The 23,239-nt window shown below is 39.3% G+C and overlaps 2 protein-coding genes across 4 annotated transcripts; one reads left to right on the forward strand and one right to left on the reverse strand.

The window, feature by feature from the left end:
* The first annotated feature begins 4,773 nt into the window (after positions 1–4,773).
* fxr1 (FMR1 autosomal homolog 1) lies at positions 4,774–15,936 on the forward strand. 2 transcript variants are annotated; one of them, XM_035523259.2, is made up of 17 exons: positions 4,774–4,915; positions 6,603–6,655; positions 6,745–6,838; positions 6,952–7,023; positions 7,119–7,267; positions 7,386–7,479; positions 7,857–7,973; positions 8,107–8,277; positions 8,421–8,499; positions 8,777–8,886; positions 8,998–9,084; positions 9,715–9,925; positions 10,547–10,756; positions 11,370–11,570; positions 11,992–12,069; positions 14,309–14,394; positions 14,862–15,936. In XM_035523259.2, the coding sequence occupies exons 1-17, from the start codon at positions 4,865–4,867 to the stop codon at positions 15,030–15,032; spliced, it is 2,034 nt and encodes a 677-aa protein (XP_035379152.1). In that variant the 5' UTR covers positions 4,774–4,864; the 3' UTR covers positions 15,033–15,936. The 2 variants fall into 2 exon arrangements, with proteins under 2 accessions (XP_035379152.1, XP_035379153.1); XM_035523260.2 differs by lacking the exon at positions 11,992–12,069.
* A 56-nt stretch (positions 15,937–15,992) lies between these two features.
* Positions 15,993–17,420, reverse strand: dnajc19 (DnaJ (Hsp40) homolog, subfamily C, member 19). Of its 2 annotated transcripts, none has more exons than XM_027010686.3 (6): positions 17,279–17,420; positions 16,707–16,758; positions 16,539–16,612; positions 16,373–16,452; positions 16,215–16,285; positions 15,993–16,138 (listed from the first exon to the last, which is right to left on the reverse strand). In XM_027010686.3, exons 1-6 carry the CDS (start codon positions 17,279–17,281, stop codon positions 16,068–16,070), a joined length of 351 nt encoding a protein of 116 aa, XP_026866487.1. In that variant the 5' UTR covers positions 17,282–17,420; the 3' UTR covers positions 15,993–16,067. The 2 variants fall into 2 exon arrangements, with proteins under 2 accessions (XP_026866487.1, XP_026866486.1); XM_027010685.3 differs by lacking the exon at positions 17,279–17,420 and adding an exon at positions 16,920–16,992.
* Positions 17,421–23,239: the final 5,819 nt, after the last annotated feature.

Below are 23,239 nucleotides of genomic sequence, written 5' to 3' on the forward strand. Positions count from 1 at the left end.
GGATTTCTGCAAGGGCAGGAGGACTGTGCCTTGGGGGAAAATTCCATGCGTATACATTTCTGGAGCGTCAACTATTTCCCATTGAGTAATCAGCATGACACTTTTAAAGCATTTTGGCAGTAGGGTTTACAACACAGGGTGACATTAGTGTTTACACACTGAAATTGACTACTTAGGCTTGAAATAGTGAAAACATTATAAAATAGTAATACATTTGATTTTGATACAATGAAGCAATTATTTTGTCATTCTAAATATTCTGTATATATTCCAGCCTTATCATAAGTAAACATGAAATAACTGATAATATTTTGGATTAAGGTTCCATTACTTTTGGATTAAGGTTCCATGTACGTAAAGTTGCAGAATTAATTAACACTTGTATTAATGCGCTTTAGTACTGGAAACTGTGCAAATAGACTATGATGAATTGGAGATATATGGGAAGAAAAAACAGACAGATTGTTTTAATTCCTTTTTAAAGATTACTTAAAGTTCATTAATGCTGAAGTTACCAGGTAACAAGACTGAGACTTTAGAGTTGATCTATGAGATCTGCATCAAAGTAATTGGGATAAATGTGAAAAGAAGACTGCTCCAGCAGGCACATCAGCTCCACTGGACAAGCAGCAGGATTGAGTGCCAAAGCAGAGCTACTCATGTACAATTGGCAGCAGCTTGGAGCCCCACACATACAAAAGGAGTTGACAGTCACACTTTCTTACCCCAACCATAATTTCGCCACTTTCTGACACTCTGAAACCAATTTTCACTCTTTTCTCTTTGATGATAATGCAGCACTAGACAGAATTGTCACTTGTAGCAGGTAACTCAAAAATTTCATTAATACGGACTTCTAGTATTATCAGAATTACACACTTGGAGCTGTGAGTCCAGTCAAAAAAAAAAAAGGAAGGAATTGCAGACGAAAAGAGTCTCATCTCATTAATAGAGACGAAATAGTGGAATTAGCTTGAATCTAATTACCAGCCACACTATCTAATGTAAAAACATGCCTGTTTTTTTTTTTTTTCTCTCACTCTTATTCATTTTGACTAGTAATTAGTTTTGGCCTCTAAAATGCCACCCTTTAATCATGGGAAGGCAGATGTGATTTGCAGTGCAATTTAATCTTGCTTTAATGAAGAACTAATGGACGCATTGCAAATTACTTTTTTTTTTCCTGTAGTAGAGGGAAAAATCTATTTCCTGCTTTTGAAAAGATCAAGAGTATCTTTGATAATAGCAAGAGTGGGCCAGGCAGTGGCACTACACCGAGCCAGCACGCTCTTTTACTCCACTCACCACTGAATGGAAAGGAGGCCACAATTAGCCACAAAGCAGAGAAAATGCATCGGTACAGCAGAATTGCTCAGCGTGGCTCAACGCCGAGCTCCCCCATCCTTGTTAGAGGTAGGGCTGAAGTGTCACAGGCGAACAATGGGTCGTGATAAATTACCCTTCCCCAAAAAAGATGTACAGCTAATTTTCAATTATTCCTATAAATGCATTCGCAGATTGTAGAAAAATTGGATATGCATGGAGAACAAACTAATAGATTCGCACCCCTATCTTTGCTAATGCTCTCCATCCTGTCCATTTGAGCACAAAACAAACTCATTTGTGATTTAACAGACATGAGATCCATTTTCAGAGATAAATATCCACAGATGGCTTGATTACCAATAAGGATTCCAAATCTATGTTGTATACCATCAGCATTCGATACATAATGATCCATCTCATTATGTCCGTTTTATTTTGAAACTGAACATTTTCTGTAATCTAGAAATGTGTAAATTGAAACTGATCCACCAAAAATTATGATGCCACAGGGCAGCAAGGGTTTCTGGTATTTTTCATCTAGGTTTTATCACTTTTTTTTTTTTTGATATTGAGAATAAAACCACAAACTTTTTGATTTCCCAGTGCACTGCACAGTAAAACCAGATTTGTTTATTTTAGCAAACGCCTAGCCTTAAACTGCCTTAAGGAGCCCCTGAGTCCTGCTTCACTAACATTATTCGCACACGTACATTATTTATATAGCTTCAAGCTGGACGTGAACAATTAAAGCAAACCATTTAAGTAAAGTCAGAAAATGAGTTTTTACTAACGTAATTTAATATAGATATTTTCACAACATAGACAACTTGAATCTGGCATAAAATAACAGATTCTCAGAGTGAATTCAAGAATGTAAAAAGGAGGGGGCTAAATGGCTTCCTTCAGGTGTTGTAATTTTGTTATACTGAAGGTGGAAAGGGTATGGGTAAAGATAATATAGAGGGCTTGGCAAATGAGCACTTGAGTATCTCGCTGTGTACGCATGCTTTTCGAAATATGGCAGAAGATGAAAGCCTAATGGAACTTGGCTTAACTCATGAAACAGCCCTGCAATATATCTGATTACTGAGGGACAGTAATTTATTTTCTTAAATAAGGGAAAAATTGGATAGGATGAAAGAAATTTCCCTGTCGTAGTGCATTGATGGTACTGCGGGAGATTATGTATTTCATAATCATTCATCAGTAGTTAGAGTGTTCAGGCTTAGCATAATGGAATTCATAAACTGGTTAGAGTGAACATGAGGCTATGCTATCAGCAGGGCCATAAACGCTTATGCGGCCATGTGTTGGCAAACCCCCTAACACATTTTTACTGCCACGCGGTATTAGGTATTTGCCTGGATATTTGATATATTTTGGATGAGCAGACTTTATTATGTACACATAACTCTGCTTAGGTGTAGAGAGCTGCAGAAGGACTTCAGCTAGCCTCATGCATTTTGTTGCACATTATGCATTATTATTTACTATTTGCCAACCAAACTTGTGTTCAACATGAAGTCAGCTGAGAGACACAGTTCATCAAGGCCTTGTTCTATGTATTATATTTTATAAAGCCAGGGAACATTTTTTTTTTTATCTATTCACCCTGAGAAGGAGACAAATGGAAAAAAAACATATCTTTGCATGCATTAATATAGTGTATGTTCAAGTAATGAGCTGAGATGGATAAAACATGGGTTATTGTCAGCCTTGTTTCCTTTTAAATGTACGATTCAGCATGACAAAAATCTCCTTAAACTAAAATTAAGATAGAAATTGAGACCATGACTATGAGTCCATTCAGGTCCTAGTATAAGGTGTCACCATCACCTGATTACACTAATACATTTCCTCAGAGAAACTGTAACCCTTACTGAATGTAGAGCCAGATATTTGAGTGAATGAGATTTGCTATAATTTTTAAAACTTTCTTTACTGAAAAGATTATCAAAATATCCACTGGGAAAATAATAGAGTCTGACTAAAAACATTGTTAAAATATCTTTTTTCTAATGATGAAGGGCTTTTAATCTTAATAAAGATTTTTAATTTAAGATTTTTATACAAACTCCTAGCATGTTATGTCACTAACTAATCTGAATTGGTGAACTTTTTTATAGTGTTTGCGACCTTCTGAAGTCAATGTTGTGCATAACTGAAGCAATAAATTATTTTAATCCACTATGTTATCACCTAGATGTAATTTGTATATTTTCAGTAATTTGTATATTTTCAAGACTCATTTTGCATTAATTTATAGTAATTTTAATAATTTATTGGAAATTGTAAAATTATTTTGGGGGGGAAAAAGCAGGATAAATACTGAAATGTTGCACAAATAATTTTGACCACTAGGTGCCACTAACAGGTTTCATCTAACAGAATAATATTCATCAAGGAAGGACTTCTTAAAGAATCTCCTTGATAAACATAGACTATTGATTTTTTTTTTAAATTTTTTAAATAGGCTTATTCGTTTTCAAGAAAAACTAAGTAAAATGTTGTGCTTGATTTCCAAGCTGGAAAACCTGTTGTAATTAGACTAGCCTACTTGTCGGAAAATTACACTCAATGCAAGATTCTTTATTACTGTTATTGGAACAGCTCTGTGGGTACACAAACAAAATGCAAAGACGTGGACAATATGGACAATAAACTACAGTAAAGTACAAGAGCTGCAAAAGAAGGAAGATTGTAGATTAAGACAAGGTAGACTTGCAGTCTGAAGTATAGATTTTAAAACCACATCATAAGACTAAATTATAAGACCAATGTGTTATTTCAAAACTGCAAAACTGACAGGTAGTATTCGATCATTTTAAAGTTTTAGACTCTGAATAATAATTGCAATAATAGTTCTTAAAGTTAGTCCTCTTATAGCAGAGGGAAAGAAACAACATAGAAGAAACTGGGTTTGGTATTCAGTATGGACTTCCAGAAGTAAGGAAACATGTAATTTGCTGGGAAAGGGAGTCACTGATAATTATTGTAGCCCCATTCTCTTTTTAAATGTGCTTGTAAAGAGACTGCAATGATGGGAGGTCTCATCCAATAGGTTTGATGCCTTCTTCACAATTCGGTCCGCTTTGTGTGCGTCTGTGCAACCACAATAGAGTATGTCTGAATGCTATGCCTCACTGCCGAAAATATGCAATGGTAGCTGCTACTCTACTCTTCTGCATATGGTTATTATTCCCAATCATGTCCTTGAGTGACCAAAGAAGAAATGAGTACATGAGTGCACTGCCATACCAGGGTTTTATACCTTTACAAGGGTTAAATGATCAGGGGAGGATTTCTTCCTTTGATAGGCCCATGATAGGAATAAAATGACTTTTGTTAAGTTATATTATTATTTTATATGTTAAAAACAAGAGGTCTACCAACCCCCCATTTACGATTAAATGTGATTATGACAGTGGCACACGTTTAAAGTGTAAAGTGTATGATAGTTGATCATTTTGCAGGACTCGCACGGGCTGCAGCCTGAACCTTTCTAGAGCGCTTACCCACGATCCTTTGCGTGCTCAAGATGGAGGAACTGACGGTAGAGGTTCGTGGCTCCAATGGAGCTTATTATAAGGTAAAACGTGTTTTCTTATGTTTCACTTTGTAAATAACGAAGGTGGTTTATTTCTAAGACAGGTGAGGCGCCACACCGAACTCTCAAACGTAACGTCAGTTGGCCTGCTATTGTTGATTTTCCGCGTTTCGGGCTGCCAGAGTTAGCTAGGTTCGCTAGCTTGTTAGCTACGTGCTAACGCGGGTGTTGGGGATGTTGCTAGCTAGCCAACGCTACATTTTCTTTTTAAACACAGTAAGCAGGACAATTGGATTTACTGCCTCTTTTTTTCTATGAGTACCGTGTAGTAGTCATTATTCAGAGTTATTTTAGCTAGTGTTCATTGATGGCACAAACCGCCCTAACCTTGTAGCAAGATGAGCTTTATCTAGCCAGATATTTAGCCGAGCAAGCGCCTAGCTAACGGCAGTGCGCGGAGGATGAACCTAGTTCGCTGCTTTTTAGTTTCCAGTGGCTATCTTAACTACTTTATTTTTCTTTGGCCGCTGTTTCTGGCAAATCTTCCAGGCGGATTGGTGAGGTTGGTGAAAGAGCTTTGCGAAACCAGGCAGCTCTCGTTGTGACTTTTTTTTTATTATTTACGTATCCTAACTAGCTTAGCATAGCTAGCGTTACTGAAGTTGCGTCTAGCATGAACAATGGACTTGTGATGGTTTTATCCGTTTTTGTTAGCAGTCAAGGTAACTATCTAACAGTAATGATTATCTACTGGGCTGTGAAGTGTATTTAAATATCTACATTAGGTTACATCATATTTGCAAGTTTTCGTGAAGTTTTACGAAAGGGGGAACTAGTCGTTTCAGTAGATCACACACCAGGTTATGTTGGGTTATACGTGACAGGCCTGGTTGGAAAATTCACCTGTTAAAGCTATAATTCTGTCGTTTTATCATCGTGAAGCTATGCCGTGCATGCGTCTCTGGCCCAGACTTGTTTCGCTGCGTGTCAGCTGTTCACTTTGGCTCATTAGCTGTCATCGGCTTCGGCAGATACTATGGACGCCAGTTCTATTTTTGAATTGGTGTTTGGGAGATGTGTGTTGGTGTTATTCTGGGATCAGAGACGTTTGCCTCTGACGAGAACCAACAACTGTAGATTAAAGCATACCTTCCTTGCACTTCAGTGGATATTTGCATTGTTGTACCACATGATTTTGAGTGGTTTGAAAAGTAAAGAATTGTTGCTAACATTCAAAGTGTTCCAGGTGTTGTTCATTTACAATGGCATTGGGATGAAATAAGCCACACTCATCAGTCACAGGCTTCTTGTTAGGTCACACAGTAATTTTAGTCACCTTTTAGTTTCTTGTTGTAATAGTTTTTTTCTTAGTGCCCTTGGAGCTCTGAAGATCTTTAGCAGCCACCATACATAGGTTTTAATTTCAGTGGCCAGTTGTTGTGTTGCTGTTGGTTACCTGGCTCACACTAAACAATAAACTCATAGAGTGTACTTTTGTTACTGTCATGTAACACATTTATTTTTTTGTTGATTTCAGTCAGATGTACTTAAAAAATGTAATCTCTGGCCACAGTCAAAATTTAAAAATCCTTTCACCTACGCGTTAAAAGTATCCCTATTTTGTTATCTTTTTATGCTGAAATTCATCACTGACATGCTACTGTTTTATTTCAAGTGTATGTTTGTCATTGCATGTTATTTAAAAATGTTAACATATTTTTTTATTCAGGGATTTGTCAAAGATGTTCATGATGACTCGCTTTCCATTTCATTTGAAAACAAGTAAGTAGACCAGTCATGACTGTTCTTCAAAAATGTTTCTTCAGTCTGAGTTGTGCAATACCATTTTATTATGAAAAAATTTTTTTAAGCTGGCAACCTGAAAGACAAGTCCCGTTCAGCGATATCCGTTTGCCTCCTTCTGCTGATGGCAAAAAGGAGATCGGCGAGGGAGATGAGGTGGAGGTGAGTAGGCACAACATCTCCACTGCCCACTCTGGATACAAGTTTTTGTTGCTGTAAAGCCTGAATAAAAAGTAAATGTTATGCATTTAACATGGTTCTATATTGTAACTCAGATCTATTCCCGAGCAAATGAACAGGAGCCCTGTGGTTGGTGGCTAGCTAAAGTTCGAATGATGAAGGGAGATGTGAGTATTAAAAGACTCCTTCCTGATTATGCCCTGCTCTTTAGGTTCCGTTTCAGCCGAAAGGTCTCTAACTTTCACTTTCTGTTCTGTGCCAGTTCTATGTGATTGAGTATGCTGCTTGTGATGCAACATACAATGAAATCGTCACTTTTGACCGCCTTCGACCAGTGAACCTCAACCAAGCAGTCACAGAGACCACCTTCCACAAGTGCACTGTTCCTGTCCCTGAGGATCTGAAGGCTGCGTGAGTGCAGTGGCCATTTTTGTGCACCCCCCCCCCCCCCCCGCATCTTGCCTATGTTAGTGTGTGAGTTGCCATGAAGGATGGAGCATTACATATTTCTCAATATTTCCATTTTTAGATGTGCAAACGAGCCTGCTCACAAGGACTTCAAAAAGGCGGTAGGAGCCAGCCGGATAGTCTACAACCCAGAGACTAGCCAGTTGGTTATACTGGTGAGTTTCTGTTACAATTAATTACATAAGTACTACTGGTCAACAGAATGCTGAAGAATCTAAAGTGTGTATTAAACATGACCACACTATCGTGTGGGGACGACGACTTGCATTTGCACATATTACAAGGTTTTATTTGACAGTGGTAAAGTTGTATAAAATCTTATATATATTAGTTTTTAGCTTTATAGTAATGATAAATCAAGGAGGAACAATGAATTGATTCTTCTATGAATAACATATTTGAGAATTTCACACCTTCCAAAATCAATTTGATTTTCAGCTGTTTTGAAATAATAATGAGAACTTCTGTCCTCTAGTATTAAATTTTGTTTAGTCTACCACCTGGACATGCTGCTGTTTTCTTGTTCTAACAGTCTGTGAACGAGGCCACGGTGAAGAGAGTTTCCCTCCTGAGTGACATGCACTTAAGGAGTATCCGTACCAAACTCATGCTCATGTACAGGAACGAGGAGGCCACCAAGCACTTGGAGGTGACCGTACAAAACACCGCCTTTTGCTTTTCATTGTTTTCAGTAAAAATGGAACACAGAGTGTAGCCACATATTAACTCTTTTTTTTTTCTCTCTCCCCTCTCCTTACTACACACACATCATCCATGTTCAGAGCACAAAGCAGCTAGCCTCTGCCTTCCAGGAGGAGTTCACCGTGAGGGAAGACCTTATGGGCCTTGCCATCGGCAGCCATGGCAGTAATATCCAGCAGGCCAGGAAAGTGCCGGGCGTGACCGCCATTGAGCTGGATGAAGAAAGTGGCACCTTTAGGATTTATGGTGAGGTAAGTAAACTGCTGGCGGGACACGATAGCACTCAATGCAAGCAACGGATGGATCTATCAGTGTTCAGACCCCGTCTAGCCCTTGTTGCTAGGCGGTATTGCCTTAATAATGACCTTTTCTGTTTATTCTTGTGTGATTGCAGACTGAAGAGGCAGTCCAGAAAGCAAGAAATTATCTGGAATTCCTCGAAGAATCTGTTCAAATTCCTAGAAACCTAGTCGGTATGAATCTTTTATTTCTGACTGCATGTGATTCTAAACTTGATGGCCTTTTTCTCTGGAGATCCTGACTTTGTTGTGCAAATTCTAAATTCTAACTATTATTTATTACTGGTTGTACCTGTAAAATAAGGAAACTAAGCAATATATTGGATAAGGAAATAGTTTGTGCTTTTCTCTGAGGACAAAGGTTATTTTCATGTACCGTTTTAAAATTCCACTGCCCTCATATGAACTTTTGTTGTCTCCTAAGGTCAAAATTCTTTTTTTTTTTTTGCAGGGAAGGTTATTGGTAAGAGTGGCAAAGTTATCCAAGAGATTGTCGACAAGTCTGGGGTGGTCCGAGTACGAATAGAAGGTGACAATGACAACAAACTCCCCAGACAAGAAGTAAGATCTCATTCTCATGATGCTTTCTTTCATTTTTTAATCCTGAACAAAACATAATAATGAAGTGTGGTGAGAGGTGTTTATTCATGAATAGTAATATTCTTCTAACAGGGGATGGTACCCTTCACGTTTGTTGGCACAAAGGAGAGCATTGGCAACGTGCAAGTCCTCCTGGAGTACCACATTGCTTACCTAAATGTGAGTAGTGAGGGTGAGGGACTCAACTCAGCCCCCATGCTGGTGGTCCTGCTGTGCCTCTGAGACTCAGCTCCCATGTTTGGGTTTTTGGATGGAAGCTATCACTTTCCATGCTGTCCCAGTTGCTACAATCCAAACCCTGACCTTAACCATTACAATTCCCCCTTTCACACTGAGCTTTTAACCAGGGTTAAACATGGTTGAAGTATTGATTTAAAAAAAAAAACAAATTCAAGAGGCATTTGTAACGCGTGTTGCTTGGTATAAAAAGAGATTGACCTGGGTCAATGTTCACCGTCTGATACTTGGTTAAGCATGGGCAATAATAACCTGCTGACCCTATAGCTGGCTTGCTCAGCTTTATGGTTGGCTTACAGTAGATATATGAATAAAAACAAGTATTGGAGGAAGTTATTGCAAAAAAAAAATTGTAACTCATGGGCTTGACTTTGAACTGATAGAAATAAAAACAAAAGGTCATATCTGGGTTTAATGATGGCAATTGACAAGTCCCCCCCTTTAATAATAAGCACCTATTTCAAATGTAATTCACTGACTGGCAGTGTCAAAGCTGGCCTCATGCAGGCCACAGGGGCAGCTCCAAGCAGTGCTCTGTTTTGCTTCCTGCAGGAGGTGGAGCAGTTGAGGCTTGAGAGGCTGCAGATCGATGAGCAGTTACGGCAGATCGGTCTCGGCTACCGGCCTGTTCCTGGCCGGCCTGCTGACAAGGACAAGGGCTATGCCATGGATGAGAGTGTGCCTGGTGCCCCCCCCCACTCTAGCCGCTCCTATGCCGGCCGAGGCCGTGGACGCAGAGGCATGAACTATACTTCTGGTTATGGTAACGCCCTATGAACTCTTTATAGACTTTGGATTAAACCGACGCCTTTTAAGCCTCTTGCGTAGATTTCCCATTACAGACCATTTTTACACGCACTGGGTTGCAATAACATTTTAAAATTTTAAGCTTTTTACATATACTTTTTGACTTCTGGTTACAATAACTCCAAGCTGTTTCACAGTTTTGTTACTTCTGGCTTTGGTAACCTCTTAAGCCTTTTACTCAGATAAAGCCTTTAAACTGAAAAAGTCAAAATAACGAGTATGGCATAATGGTAATGCCATCTGCCTCATCCCTGCGCACGCAGGAACACGCTTAAAATATTTATGAATCTGTTCCTTTATTTAATTGTATTGTGCACAGACAGTCTATTGTAAGCAAACTATATTATGTGATCCTATAAGCTTCTACAAAAAATTCTTTCTACAAAAAACATTTCCTCAGGTTCCATGTTGCAGTCTCATGTTCTAATCTAGTCCCCACTTCATGCTTCCTCAAACATGAATAAGAGCCAGTTGTTTGCATGTACACTATAGCCTTTGTTCAGGGAGGTTCTGTGTTAGCAGTGGCAGGCTGCAGTGCCCAGCCAGGCAGTGAAATCGTTCCATTTGCCGCATGTAGGAACAAACTCCGAGCACTCGTACGCCTCAGAGACGGACTCTGAGCGCAAGGATGAGCTGAGCGACTGGTCCATGGCGGGGGAGGAGCCAGAGCGAGGGGTGCGTCAGCAGAGAGACAGCAGGCGGAGACCAGCTGTAGGGAGAGGCCGTGGTGGCCCTGGGGGCAGAGGTCGTGGGACAGCGAGAGGGGCATCCAGCACCATGAGCTCAGGTACAGCTCTACAGGCTCTGCTAGAGGACAGCCAAGAGAAGCATTTCTTTTCCTCGCTTGTTTTATCCAGCCAAGGAATACTCAAGGAAGAGATTGTCATACATTTAAAAATTTAAAGTGGCATTTATATTCTTAGATTATCAAAGACTTTGGCATTTAGTTTGGACCTTGGCTCTATGCAGTCTCCTAAAGTTACCCTTTTGATGTCCTCCACTCACAGTAGATATATTTGTTTTGCTGTGTACACTTTATGAAAGAGAGTGAAATAGCTTGTGTGGTCAGTATCAAAGAAAATCAGATCTTCATTAGTATGAAGAAAGCTTAAGGAAATGGCCACATTCTTCTGAATGATTGATTAGATGTATTTGGTAGGACTTGTATTTTGTATTTCCAAGCATTTTACTTGGAATGTAATATACAAACGAGTGTCTGTATTGTGCAGAGGACACAGGCAAGTTACCCTTTCCTCTTCTTTGTGGAGTTACTCTTGTCCAGCATCTTCTGGTGGGACCTTCTTTAGAAGCCTATTCAGCACTCAATTTAATACTGATAAACTTAAAATCCTGACTGTGCACCAAAATAATACAATCTTCTTTTTTGCTTAATTAAACAGTTCTGAAAGATCCAGATCGGAACCCTTACAGCCTTCTGGACAACACTGAGACAGACCAGACAGTGGACACGGACACCAGCGAGTCTCACGTGAACACGAGCCGCCGCCGCCGCTCGCGACGCCGCCGAACGGACGAAGACGAGACCATTATCGACGGCATGAGCGAGTCGGACAACACCTCGCTCAGCGAGAATGGCCTAGGCAAGTACGCTGCTGGCCAAGGTGCCCCACATGCACTTCCATCGACCTAGCTTCTCCCCACCATTGCAGGTGCCACGATCAGAAGATGCACAGCTGCTTTTTAGAGCTGTTGTCTGGGTAAAAACTGTAGAGAGCCTCTGCTTAAACCAAAACATACGCAAGCAAAAATTGAACTGAACAGAGGTGGTGAAGTTGCCCAGCGAACGTGTCCTACTGTTGCTGTGGTATAATTGACCTCGCTTCTGTGTTATGCCAGACACTCTGCCTGTGTGATATAGTTCTGAGAGAGAGGGAGCCCATGTTGTCTGGAATAACTCTTAAGGGAGCACTTTTGCCTGTGTGTTATAACTTGTGAGAGAAGGCTCTCTGCCTGTCTGGTGTAACTCTCAGAGAGGAATCTCTGCTGCCTTCCCCGCTGTAGATGAAGCGGAGGCTAAACCACAGCGGCGTAACCGTAGCCGCCGACGCCGCTACCGCCCTCCAGAGGAGAGGCAGCCAGGTAATGGGTGCATGAATGGTAGTGTGTAAGCTGCATGGCTTATTCATGCTTGGAGCAGCCCCTAATCAGGACAGCTCAAGAGCCATGAAGAACAGGCCTGTTCCGAGAAGCAATAATTCACAGACCTGAGACCCCTATATTTTCATGGTTTAAATGTACGGTTATGTGCAAAATAATAGAGGTCCAACATCACTATTGTATTTACTGACTGATTTTGGCAGAAAAGATGATACAACATTCGGAAAACATTCATGACTAGGTGTAGCCGAGTAATGGGTAACCAACAGAATCAAGTCATGACTGCTAATTGGGTGTAGTTGACTCATTTAATGAAAGGGGCGTGTTCAAATTAATAGCAGAGTGGAGTTCAATTAGTGAGATCATTCATTCTATGAATAAACAGGTGTCAATTATGGCCCTTATTTAAAGAAGGAGGGCAGCAAATGTTGTACCTGCTGGTTTTAGCCCTTGCTCAATGAGTAAAATGGGTCGGTCCAGACATTGTACCGAAGGAGAAAGACCTTTGATCAAGAAGTTGATTGGAGAGGGGAAAACACAAAGAAGTGCATAAAATAATTGGCTGCTCAGCTGAAATGATCTCAGATGTTTTAAAATGGCAAACAAAACCCGAAACACGTGGAAGGAAAAGAAATGCTACCATCTGCGTAGGTCATAGAATAACAAGAATGGCAAAGAAGCATCCAATGATCAGCTCCAGGGAAATCGAAGAAGATCTTCGGTTATCTGTAAGTGCTGCAACAATCCGAAGACGCCTACATGAAGCCAAACTATTTCAAAGAAACCCTCCTGAAGTACCATTGCTGGGGAAAAAAGACATGTTGAAAAGGTTAATTTGCCAAACACCACTGACTGCCCTAAAGAGAAGTGACGCAACATTCTATGGACAGATGAGGGCAAGATGTGTCTAAAGGCCACAGACAGTTTGAGAGATGACCCATAAACACTGAATTCAAGCCACAGTACACTGTGAAGACTGTAAAACATGGAGGTGCAAGCATAATGGGTTGGGGATGTTTCTCATACTTTGGAGTCAGACCCATTTATCGCATACCAGGCACCATGGACCAGTTTGAATATATCAAAATACTGGAAGAGGTCATGTTGTCTTATGATGAAGAAGAAATGCCATTGAAATGGGTGCTTCAGCAGGACAACGACCCCAAACACACCAGCAAGCGGGCAACATCCTGGTTCCAGACCAACAAGATTCATGTTATGAAGTGGCCAGCCCAATCCCCAGACCTCAATCTGATTGAGAATTTGTGGAGTGACATCAAAAATGCTGTTTTTGATGCAAAACTCAAGAATGGAAAAGAACTGTGGAATGTAGTCCAGTCATCTTGGGCTGGAATATCTGTTTGCAGGTGTCAGATGTTAGTTGACTCCATGCCACATAGATGTAAAGCAGTCATCAGAAATGAAGGAAATACAACAAAATATTAGTTCAGTGATCAACAGAAAAGCTAAATCTGTAAACAACTGTTTATACTGTAAATATTTGAGTTTGTAAATGAAAATGAAGACACTGCTATTTTTTTTTTTATACAGCCCATTATTCTTTTTTTTTTTTCTTTTTTTTTCCCGTCCCCTTCATTTTCAGTTAAAAATTTTGTTCATGTTTTCATCTGGAATTGAATGTGCAGTGCTCCCAGTGCCTTGTGTATATGGAAATAAATGCTATTATGAGGATTGAGCTTTTTCTCAGTTGTTTTAAACTCACTGCTATTATTTTGCACATAACTGTAGTAGTCAAACATAAGGGCATGGCTTCCTGTTTATGGATTAAGTCTAGTCTTAAGTCTACTCGGTTGTAGTGCTAATGCAGAAGCATCGTTTTTATTCTCTGTTTCAGATTGATGAGTCTGGAAAAATGGCACACAGTTTAGGTTTATGAATATCAAGTGGTTTTAGATTTTTATTTAGAATCAAGTGTTTTAGAAAGTGCTGATGTGAGCTTTTTGTTTTTACAATTAATCTTCTAATTTTAATAATTACATTTATGCCATGGGATATGTGGTTTAACACAAATCTGAAGATATTCTATCCATGTGCCTGCCTTATATAAAATCAGTAACTGAAGTGGGCTGAGCTAACATCTAACTTTTTTTCTTCTTCCCCAGCACAGCACCCACATACAGCTCTCATAATCGATTGCCTTCTTCAGAGTCCCGCTAGTGTTCTGTAGGGTTTGAACAAGGCTTTTCCCCTTTCTGTGCAGTTACTGTGGCTGATTACATATCGAGGGCTGAATCACAAAGCAGGCAGAGAACAAGCCGAGATCTGAAGAAGAAGAATAAAGATTTGGTAAGTCGGTTCCTTTTTTTCTGAACTCATTGAGCTACCAAAGACTGAACACTACGCCTTCATATAGTCTTCTGATATAATGTGTTCAGAAAACTGTGCATGAACAATACAGTTTAGCATGAGAATGTGATATCTAGGTGAGAATAAAGCCTGGAAACATGCATAGAGTGGATTGGGAATTTGGGACAAGGGGGGTATTTTAAGAACACATAAGGCACTTTCTCCTAGCGACAACTAATTGCAGAGAGGATTTGCTCTTCTTTTTCCTTAATTGTGTTTAACACAACCAGTAAGGACCAAGTATCCCCAAACGACTGTAGACCAAGAACAACATTTAAATTGTAGAGCAATCATCACATTGAACACTATTAGTCTAGATGATTTTAGCGCTACACTGCTTTTGGGAAACTTGATACCAGGGACATGTTGAGACTAACGGGGGTGCCTATGTCCGTTCTCATGAACAGGGACAGGTTGAGAGCATAGCAGAGCACAGCGTCTCTACATCTCTGACCAACGGTCCCAACGTCAAGGCAGATGAGCCGAATAAAGCCGCGTGTGCTTCCACTGAGAAGGCCCCCAAGGCTACTGGTCAAGGAAATGGGGCCAAGCCAGCCGTGGTCAATGGACTCTCCTAAGCAGTTTGGGTTTTTTTGTGGGGTTTTTTTTTTTTTCCTTTTTTTCCCTTTTAATTAAGTAACCTTTACATTTTTACAATAGTGCTTGTACAAGCTTGCCAAAGATAGAAATATGAACTTCCAGATTCTCTACTGCACTTTTTTGTTCCTTCACCATGGAACAGGTAGGAGGGGAGGCAAGATTACAAAAAAGGGGAAAAAAGATGCACGCTGTAGAGATAAAAGTGAAACAAGTCACACCCAAGTATGTCCAAGTACATCATCAGATGTTGTGCCTTCAAAGAGTTGTTTTACCATTCAAGTAGCTGGCTGTAGGAAAACATGAAAAATAAAACTGATATGGTAATGCAGAAAATCAGAGAGGTCCTCAGACTTGTTAAGTTAGCTGCTTTCTGTTTTAATATGCAACCACTTCATGGGCGGGATTAGGAAAAGCAGTCTGAAAAAGTATGTTTTGCACTGAATTGTACTTTCTTTCCCTTTAGAATAATGTTAGTCTGGAAACTGGTCTGTTAACTCTTCATTTTAAGTGGTGTGTAAAAGACACTGCTCATGGCTATCTCAAAGATTGAATTTGTTCTGGTTCATTGCCTGGCAGGCTATAGTGACCATGACCGTGACTGTTTAGCAAAAGGAACCTTGTTTTTGGTTTATTTATTTTAAAGTGTACAGTATTTAAAACAGCAAAAGCAGTTATTCTTTTAACACTAAACTGGCTGCCTGAACGTATTTGCACGCAGGTGACAATTTGGACTACTGAAAGATCAACTTCCAGATTTTGTGTGTGTTCTGTAAATTACGTTTGTGAGTCCTTATTTTCTCTTTTTTTTAAATGATTCTGGTTGTTTGATGTGCAATATGTTTTGTATGCAGATAGTTCTTGAAATAAAATTTTGATCTTGCAGTCTGTCTACCACATTCATTATAAATGTAAAACTGATGCTTTAAAGAGAAGGCATATTAAATGTATGACAAGATTTTAATGTTTACAGAAGAAAGTGAATTGGTCAGGGCTCAATCAGTATTTGTAATAAACTACTTCTTGGCTTGTCCATCAAGTAAATCTTTAGCTTCGTTGATTTTTGCAGCAAGATAGGGAGATCCACCTGCAAAACAAACATTCTTCAGTTTCCAGTGTACAAAACCAGACTATAAAAAAGACCAAAAATGGTATATCCCTACCTCGATCAGGATGATTTAAAATCATAAGTTTTCTGTGTGCTTCTCTTATCTTGTTTTTATTGGCAGTGGGACTAGTGGTAGAAAAAAAACCTTAAGTACACATGAAGTGGGGGGGGGGGGGAAGAGTACATAGACCTGCTACCCTACTGCAGATGTACCTGACTCCAAGAATAAGAGAAGCCTCTCTCTTGGTCATCTTGGGATCAAAGCCTCCTCTGTAATAGCCACTTCCAAAAGTCTGAAATAGAAGCGAGTAGCTCAGCCTTGTTGCACCCACAGGTTCACCTAACACTTTGTAATATCTGCAAGAAAGGACTGGTTTACAGATTTAGGAAAAGCCTGGAGAGCCTGTTTCACTTGAGGCTCCATTTGCTTCATGGCTTGCATCGCATAGCGACCTGTACAAAAGCGCCACAGAGTCACAATCACAGAATTATTAGCCACTTCGCAAACAAGTAAATCTCCCTCCAGCATTTGTTAGATCTTACAAACCTGCGAATCCTGCTGCCGCCAGGGTAAGGCCCACGGCCACTATGGTGCTTGCCTGGAAAACACAAAAATATCAACAATAAACCCTGATTAGGCGTCGCATTCATTATAAGGGGGATGGGGGGCAATTTACATCAACACAACAGAAATGTTCCAGTGGCTATGGTAAAGTGTGTCAGTTTAAGCTTTAAAAAGAATAACGGGACGCTCCCTAACCAAGGACATCCTGCAAATTTAACCTCGTGCATTCCGCGAATTAAACGGAGTGACCAGCTAGCGATAGCTAACGTTAGCTAGCTAGCTCACTTTCTCCCAACAGGAAAGCAGGAAACCACTGGGTAACGCATTTCTGAGACACTTTCTGGATCATGAGATGGAAACGTAACGTCCGAAAGGGCACATAAATCATACATATATAGCTATTAATAACAGCCAAATTGACAATCCTGAGTACTCCGACCTATAATGAAGTTAGCTAAGTTAGCTTAGCTGCTCGCTTGCTATCCAGTAGTTATCCACACTAAACACATAGCTAAACGAAACGGTCGAATTTGATTGTAACAAAGCGTGCGTACCATTTTTCTTTTTCCTGCTAAGATCCTTTGCAATTTATGTTCATAAACATATCTTTGATTACGAATCACTGACTTGTCACTGCAAGTCTCGTGTTCTTGTTTTGGTGACTTTTAACCTTTGTGTCACCGTGCTGCCGGAAAGCGAAACGAAACGTTGCAAAATCAAAATATTTTATTTGGCTCAAACGTTTCTAAAATTGGCTGCTTAAAATGATTTGATGGCTATCTACGGTCAAGGGTCGCAACACCTTGCTACAAACAACACCTTGCACACACTTTGCATCTCTCTTTGATGTAAAAGTCGAGTTTTGTTCAATTATAGTATTAATCTCTCTCTCTCTCTCTCTCTCTCTCTCTCTCTCTCTCTCTCTCTCTCTCTCTCTCTCTCTCTCTATATATATATATATATATATATATATAACAGGTCTAAATTGTACAAATAGCAAAGTAATGTAACTAGCAGGCATACCTCCTTAACGTTTGCCATGGCTCATATAACTTCATCATAACTTAAGAATAATATCTCTAATATATTGCTTATAATATATACATTGGTTAAGTAATCTAACTATGATTAAGCCTGCTCTTGTGAAAAGTGCCTGCTCATGATGGCTTATATGGCAACTGGGTAGCTAACTAGCTCATTAAGTTCTATGGAAGTCACACTTTCTTAAAATTAACTGTCTATGGGCTGCCTGCACTCAGATCATGGTCTTTTTTTTTTTTTTTGTCTTTTTTTGTCTTTTTTTTTTTTTTTTTTTTTTTTTTTTTTTTTTTGTAGTAATTATACATTAAAAAAATCTCATCTACACACCTGGAACTTTATAACCCTATGGAAGGAATGTTATGATTTAATCATGTACTGTTGTGAACAAGAAAGTTTCTTGTTCACAACAGTACATGATTAAATCATAACATTTTTGGGCACTAATTTAATTGGCTCATTTAAGTATACCCCAAGGAGTAGGGATAGCCCAAAGAGATAGTATGGTAATACATTAACCAATAAAAATAACTTCAAATCTACAAAAAAAAAACTTTAGCAAACATTGATTTGGAACCAGTTGGGAGAGCACAAGGTTCTTCCCACTGGAATCGTTCTCACTGAAGCAAACCAATGGCTGTCCTAATTATTGCCCCTTTCATTTGCATAATTACAATGTTTCTTTTTCTGCACAGACAAGGACAGTATAGAAATTGTAAATTGTAGTGGACTGGCTGCAGTCAGTGAAAGTCAGGTTTAATGATAAATCTGTCCTCTACAAACCAGGCAGGCTGGCTGGAGTTTCAAAAGGATTTTAAAAAGCCAACTGTGTGCAGAAATTAGAGTTTTTCCCCTAAATCATATGGAATTACAGTGCTGGGTGTATGTGGTGTGACTCCACACAAAAAGCCCAGAGGAAGCAGCTATTTCTGTTGGTTTTATTAAACCAACCAAGCAATTTAATTCTTTTGTTCAGGAGAGTTCTACTTCATTGATTAACAAAAGCAGGGATATAATTTTTTCAGCCTTTTTGAAAAGCCTGAAATGTCAAGCCTTTTAAAGCAGATTATTCTGCCTCTGTGCGGTGAATGCAGCCAGAGTAACCTTTTGTCTACAATTAAATATTCCAGCATAAATATAAAAGAAAATCAGAGATGGGGAAGATTGACTCACGAGAGATTGGAGAGGTAGATCCTCACACTGATAGTGCAAACAGCTTGCTTCTAATTAAATATGCCACCGAGTCTCTAAGCATTTGCTTTCTGCCGCAGAGAGAGGAAACAGCCTAAGAATGCGAGGAAGAACTATATCACACCATCTCTCTGGTCACAGCTTTCCTCTGGGCATCTAAAGGTATTTCAGGATGTTGGGGTTTTTTTTTGTTAGGATTTGATAATTATTTGTTTTTAATATCAAAGGTTATGTCTTTAGGGATATGCATAAATAGAGGACTTGAATGAAAAGTTCTGGGTTTGTTTATGATACTGACTTTGATAATTAAGCATGACAATGGGGCACTTGAGAGACAGAGATATGTATTTTCATTCTGAGGATTTAGCTGCAACATGATGGCTGGCATAGTTTTTTATTTTTAAGGATTTTTGCCCTAACATTTTACTTCAGCTGTTACTTTTAACAGTCTCTTTGAGGATGGGCTATCAATGTATTATTTTGCCTACATTTCTGATTCTTAATGTTGGCGTGAGCTTTACATGTAGTGGTGTAATAAGTGTCATAGCTTTTTAATCAGATCTGGTCGTTTACAGTATTATTGTTAAGTTATGAAATGCACTCTTCTCACTGACACCGGATTGACGTTATCTAAATTCATTGTCACATCTGCAATGGGTGTTTTTTTTTTCACAAAATGAACGATAGAAAGTTCCAAAGTAAAAGCAGGATTAGAATATTAAACATCATTATGATCACAATCTGTGCACAGCATGTACATGTAATATCTTCTCTCATATTATGCAGTGAGCAAGTGTGACCACTTGAAAGTTTTCAATAGTGTGATACTGAACTGCTTCAATGACCTCTTGCTCTCTCTCACACCTGCTTGCATATTTTGCAAGTATAAGGGAGTAAATGATTTTTAAAAGAATCATGCAAATGCATTTTAAGCTTGATCACAACAAATATTGCATGCATTTTAAGCTTGTTCACAACAGATATTGCATGCATTTTGAATGTGGCAGAACAGCTTTAAGAGGGTAAAATGTTATGACTGCATTCATGTGTTTCTTATTGGACTTTTGCATCACTTTCTGCGTTGCTTGGCACTCTAATTACCCTCTCTGAAAGGTTAGCTTTAGTGAGGACATGGGATAGGCTGTTTACATTTGTAAGTAATTATACATTCTGAAGATGTCTTTATTGTGTAAATCAAGGTTTTCAGAAGAAAAAACATGGATGAGTTGGGAACTGATTGGTCTAAGCCACAAATGTAAAACACATCTATAGCACATTTTAGTACAAACATGCAAAGCAGAGCAGCTTTAAACAGACATGAAATTCACGCCATGTAACATCAACATTCTGAGTTTGCTTCTTTGTCATATCAGAACACTAATATGCACGAAATCTGTGGCTACTTCTTTAGACCAAAGTCTCCTGGGTCTCCCATACTTCAGGAATTTTAGCTGACGTTACAGACTGATTCACACATACAGAGGACCCAGCAATAAAATCTGACTGTGATTTGCTTTACCAGCTTGCTTCATTAATCAGGCAAATTCAAGAAGTGATGAGCTTTCTCCAGAGGCATGATTAGAGCGAGTACAGCTCCTGTAGAGCTCCTGTAAGTGCTCTATATATACTGCTGTCTGCATCTGTTTTCGAAGTTGCGTCTTTAAAAAAAAATAAAGCTAATACGTTTAGCCCTGTGCTTGAGTATACGCTGAAGGCAGAGGGACTGGGTCTCACCCTGGCTCTTTCTCCCCTGCACCACATTTAAATCTGACATTATGCTGAATTTTGGTTTTGGAAATAAGACTGCAAGGCTTGCAAAAAGGAAATAAGAATTATTTAATCAAATTGGCACCTCCACATCCAGATTTGTCTTGGGTGACACAATGCTGCTCGGTAATCCCTTTATCAAATGCTCAGATGAAGTGAACATATTGGAACCAGAAAATATAGGAATATTTAGGGACATTTTATCTTTAGTTTATGTCTGTTTTAAATATGCCATCTTTTTATTTTGAAAGAAAATAATTACCCATGGTTTTCTGAACTTTGATAAACACACATGGTGAGGGAAAACTTGTTTTTATCATTGTGCCCACATTTTGTTATTGTAATTTTTCTAAATGATGTTTCTGAATTATTTATGAGAGTTTCCCACATGATGAGATGAGAGTTTTACTCAAGGGATTCTCTTTGCACTGAGAACATGTCTTTGCATTGTGCATTATGACTGTTGTGTTAAGAGGTAATAAGGCTCTTCATGCTTGTGTGAGTGGGATATTTTTGCTCATGTCATGCTGTAATTATCTTATCATATGGCTTTATCTACTTTGCTGAATAAGTTTTCTTCAGGCATCTAAACTGTAAACGACACCCTTGGAGCTATGCTTGCGATCTTAGAAAATAATGGCTTGTTTTGTATTCACAGCTTTTGTGAATATAATACTAGGCAAATGTCCAAGATCAAAGCTTTGTCTTAAGGCAGTTTATATTGAGGCCATAGGTTTATGGGTCATTTGAATGCAATGTTTTGCTTAGCTAAGTTATCCATACCTGTTAGTAAACATGGCTTGATCATTGTTTGAAAGTTCAAGATGCTTGTTAAGTGACAGTATAAACAGGCAAATTGCAGTAAACTTGATTTTTTAAAATAAATATTGTTCCATGATGCTGTAGTTCTATAGTTAATATGAAACATCAGACCTGATCTTGAATCCAGGTATGGCCTCTTGCCAAAGCTGTTTGACCTTTACCCATTCACTTTATAAATAGCACACACAAATAGCAGCTATGGCAAAGGCCTGTGATTATAGACATTAAATTAAATTTGCTGCATCTGCTGTCTTCAGTGTTTGCCTCTGCCGCTGGGTGGTAATCAGGTGGCCCCATTGAATCAAGCTGTCATTCAGCAGGGTCACTCTGGATCTCATCACAGTGGGCAGTGAGTCTCAGCAAGTGCTTGCTAACTTTGTTAGTGAACATTCCTCTTTGATGTTACGCACATGCTCAAATTATATCGTGTACCAAATCCAAACAAGAAGCCCCTTTATCTGCAAAGTGACTGCATTTTTTTCCCAGCATGTTCCAGTCTGGATTAGGATTACCTGACTAAATAATTAATCTGAGGTTTACAGTCCTCATAGTTTTAAGTATTTTAGCTACTCCAGTTCCAGATGTACATGTCTCTCTGTTGTACTTTGCAGTTGGGTATGCACTGGTTTGGCACCAAAGCGCTTGAAAAAGATCCCAGGTCTCTGGCTGTCGTTTTGGCAGTAGTTATCCTAATAACTTACCAACCCTTTCGAAATCACAACCTGCAGCCAGCAATGCGTTCATCCTCCAAACACCATCTCACCACGAGGAGCCGAATAATGGAGCTCAGCTTTCTCTGTTTGTTCCCACTCCCACTTTTTTTGTGCACTGCAGCCTGTAATTATCTACATCTGAAAACAAGAACATGCTGAAATGCCCATTGGGCCATAGAAAGGGAATTATAGCCCATGTCTCTTCGCTTTCTCTCCTGAAAGAATGTATCTTTTTTGTCCCAGAAAATATGCGTTTAGTTTAGTTAGCACAGTTTTGCTGAGGACGGGGGCTCTCCACAGGCCAGTCATGTGCAACTTTCTTTGTTAAATTGCCCTCATGTCTTGACGATGGAAAATTGATCAGGCCTGAATCAGAGGTTCAATATATGCTCCCCCTCAGGCTTTTGTCTAGGTGAATAGCACATGGCGAAGAGACATGGGCAGGTTGCTATTAATATGACAGCCTACACCATATCCAGCTATAATTTCTAATGAAATACCTAATCTCCATTATTTTGATCCAGGCAGGCGATACTGTGAAGAAAAGGGAGAAGGGGAGACAGAGAGAGAGAGGGAGTGAGAGAGACTCAGAGAGAAAAGCCTTTTCTTTCCGTTCTTTCGTGGCAGTTGTATGAGAATTGGCAAACCGATAATTTTTGTCAAGTTTTTTTTTTCTCTGTAGCCAGCTGAAATGCTTGTGGATTGCCACAGTTTAAAAGGCTCCCAGATAAAGCCATTCAGGGTGCTGAATGAGGACGCCATCTGTTTTTTTTTTTTTTTTATTTCCTGCTCTTTCTTTTTCCTTTTTCAATCCTTGTAATCAAATTTGAGCAAAATCAAATGGAGGGGGGGTGTTTCAATGAAAGTACCTTTTGTTGGTCTGAAACGAGCAAGTAATTTACAAAATGCCCTTCCTTTGTGTGGGAGGCTAAAGGAAAAAAGAAATCAGTAGCTTTTAAAGCTAGGCCTTGCAGTGACTGCGAA

The sequence above is a fragment of the Electrophorus electricus genome, chromosome 26, assembly GCF_041902795.1.
Source record: "Electrophorus electricus isolate QZ-2024a chromosome 26, ASM4190279v1, whole genome shotgun sequence".
Lineage (NCBI taxonomy): Eukaryota > Metazoa > Chordata > Actinopteri > Gymnotiformes > Gymnotidae > Electrophorus > Electrophorus electricus.

Bases quoted from the DNA above. Each gene is read 5' to 3' on its own strand.
- fxr1 (XM_035523259.2), top strand. From the start codon at position 4,865: ATGGAGGAACTGACGGTAGAGGTTCGTGGCTCCAATGGAGCTTATTAT. The intron at 4,916-6,602 runs GTAAAACGTGTT...TTTTTTATTCAG, and splicing joins CCAATGGAGCTTATTATAAG to GGATTTGTCAAAGATGTTCA. The intron at 8,278-8,420 runs GTAAGTAAACTG...GTGTGATTGCAG, and splicing joins CCTTTAGGATTTATGGTGAG to ACTGAAGAGGCAGTCCAGAA.
- dnajc19 (XM_027010685.3), bottom strand. The intron at 16,286-16,372 runs GTACATCTGCAG...TTCTACCACTAG, and splicing joins TCTCTTATTCTTGGAGTCAG to TCCCACTGCCAATAAAAACA. The intron at 16,139-16,214 runs GTAGGGATATAC...TTTGTTTTGCAG, and splicing joins TTTAAATCATCCTGATCGAG to GTGGATCTCCCTATCTTGCT.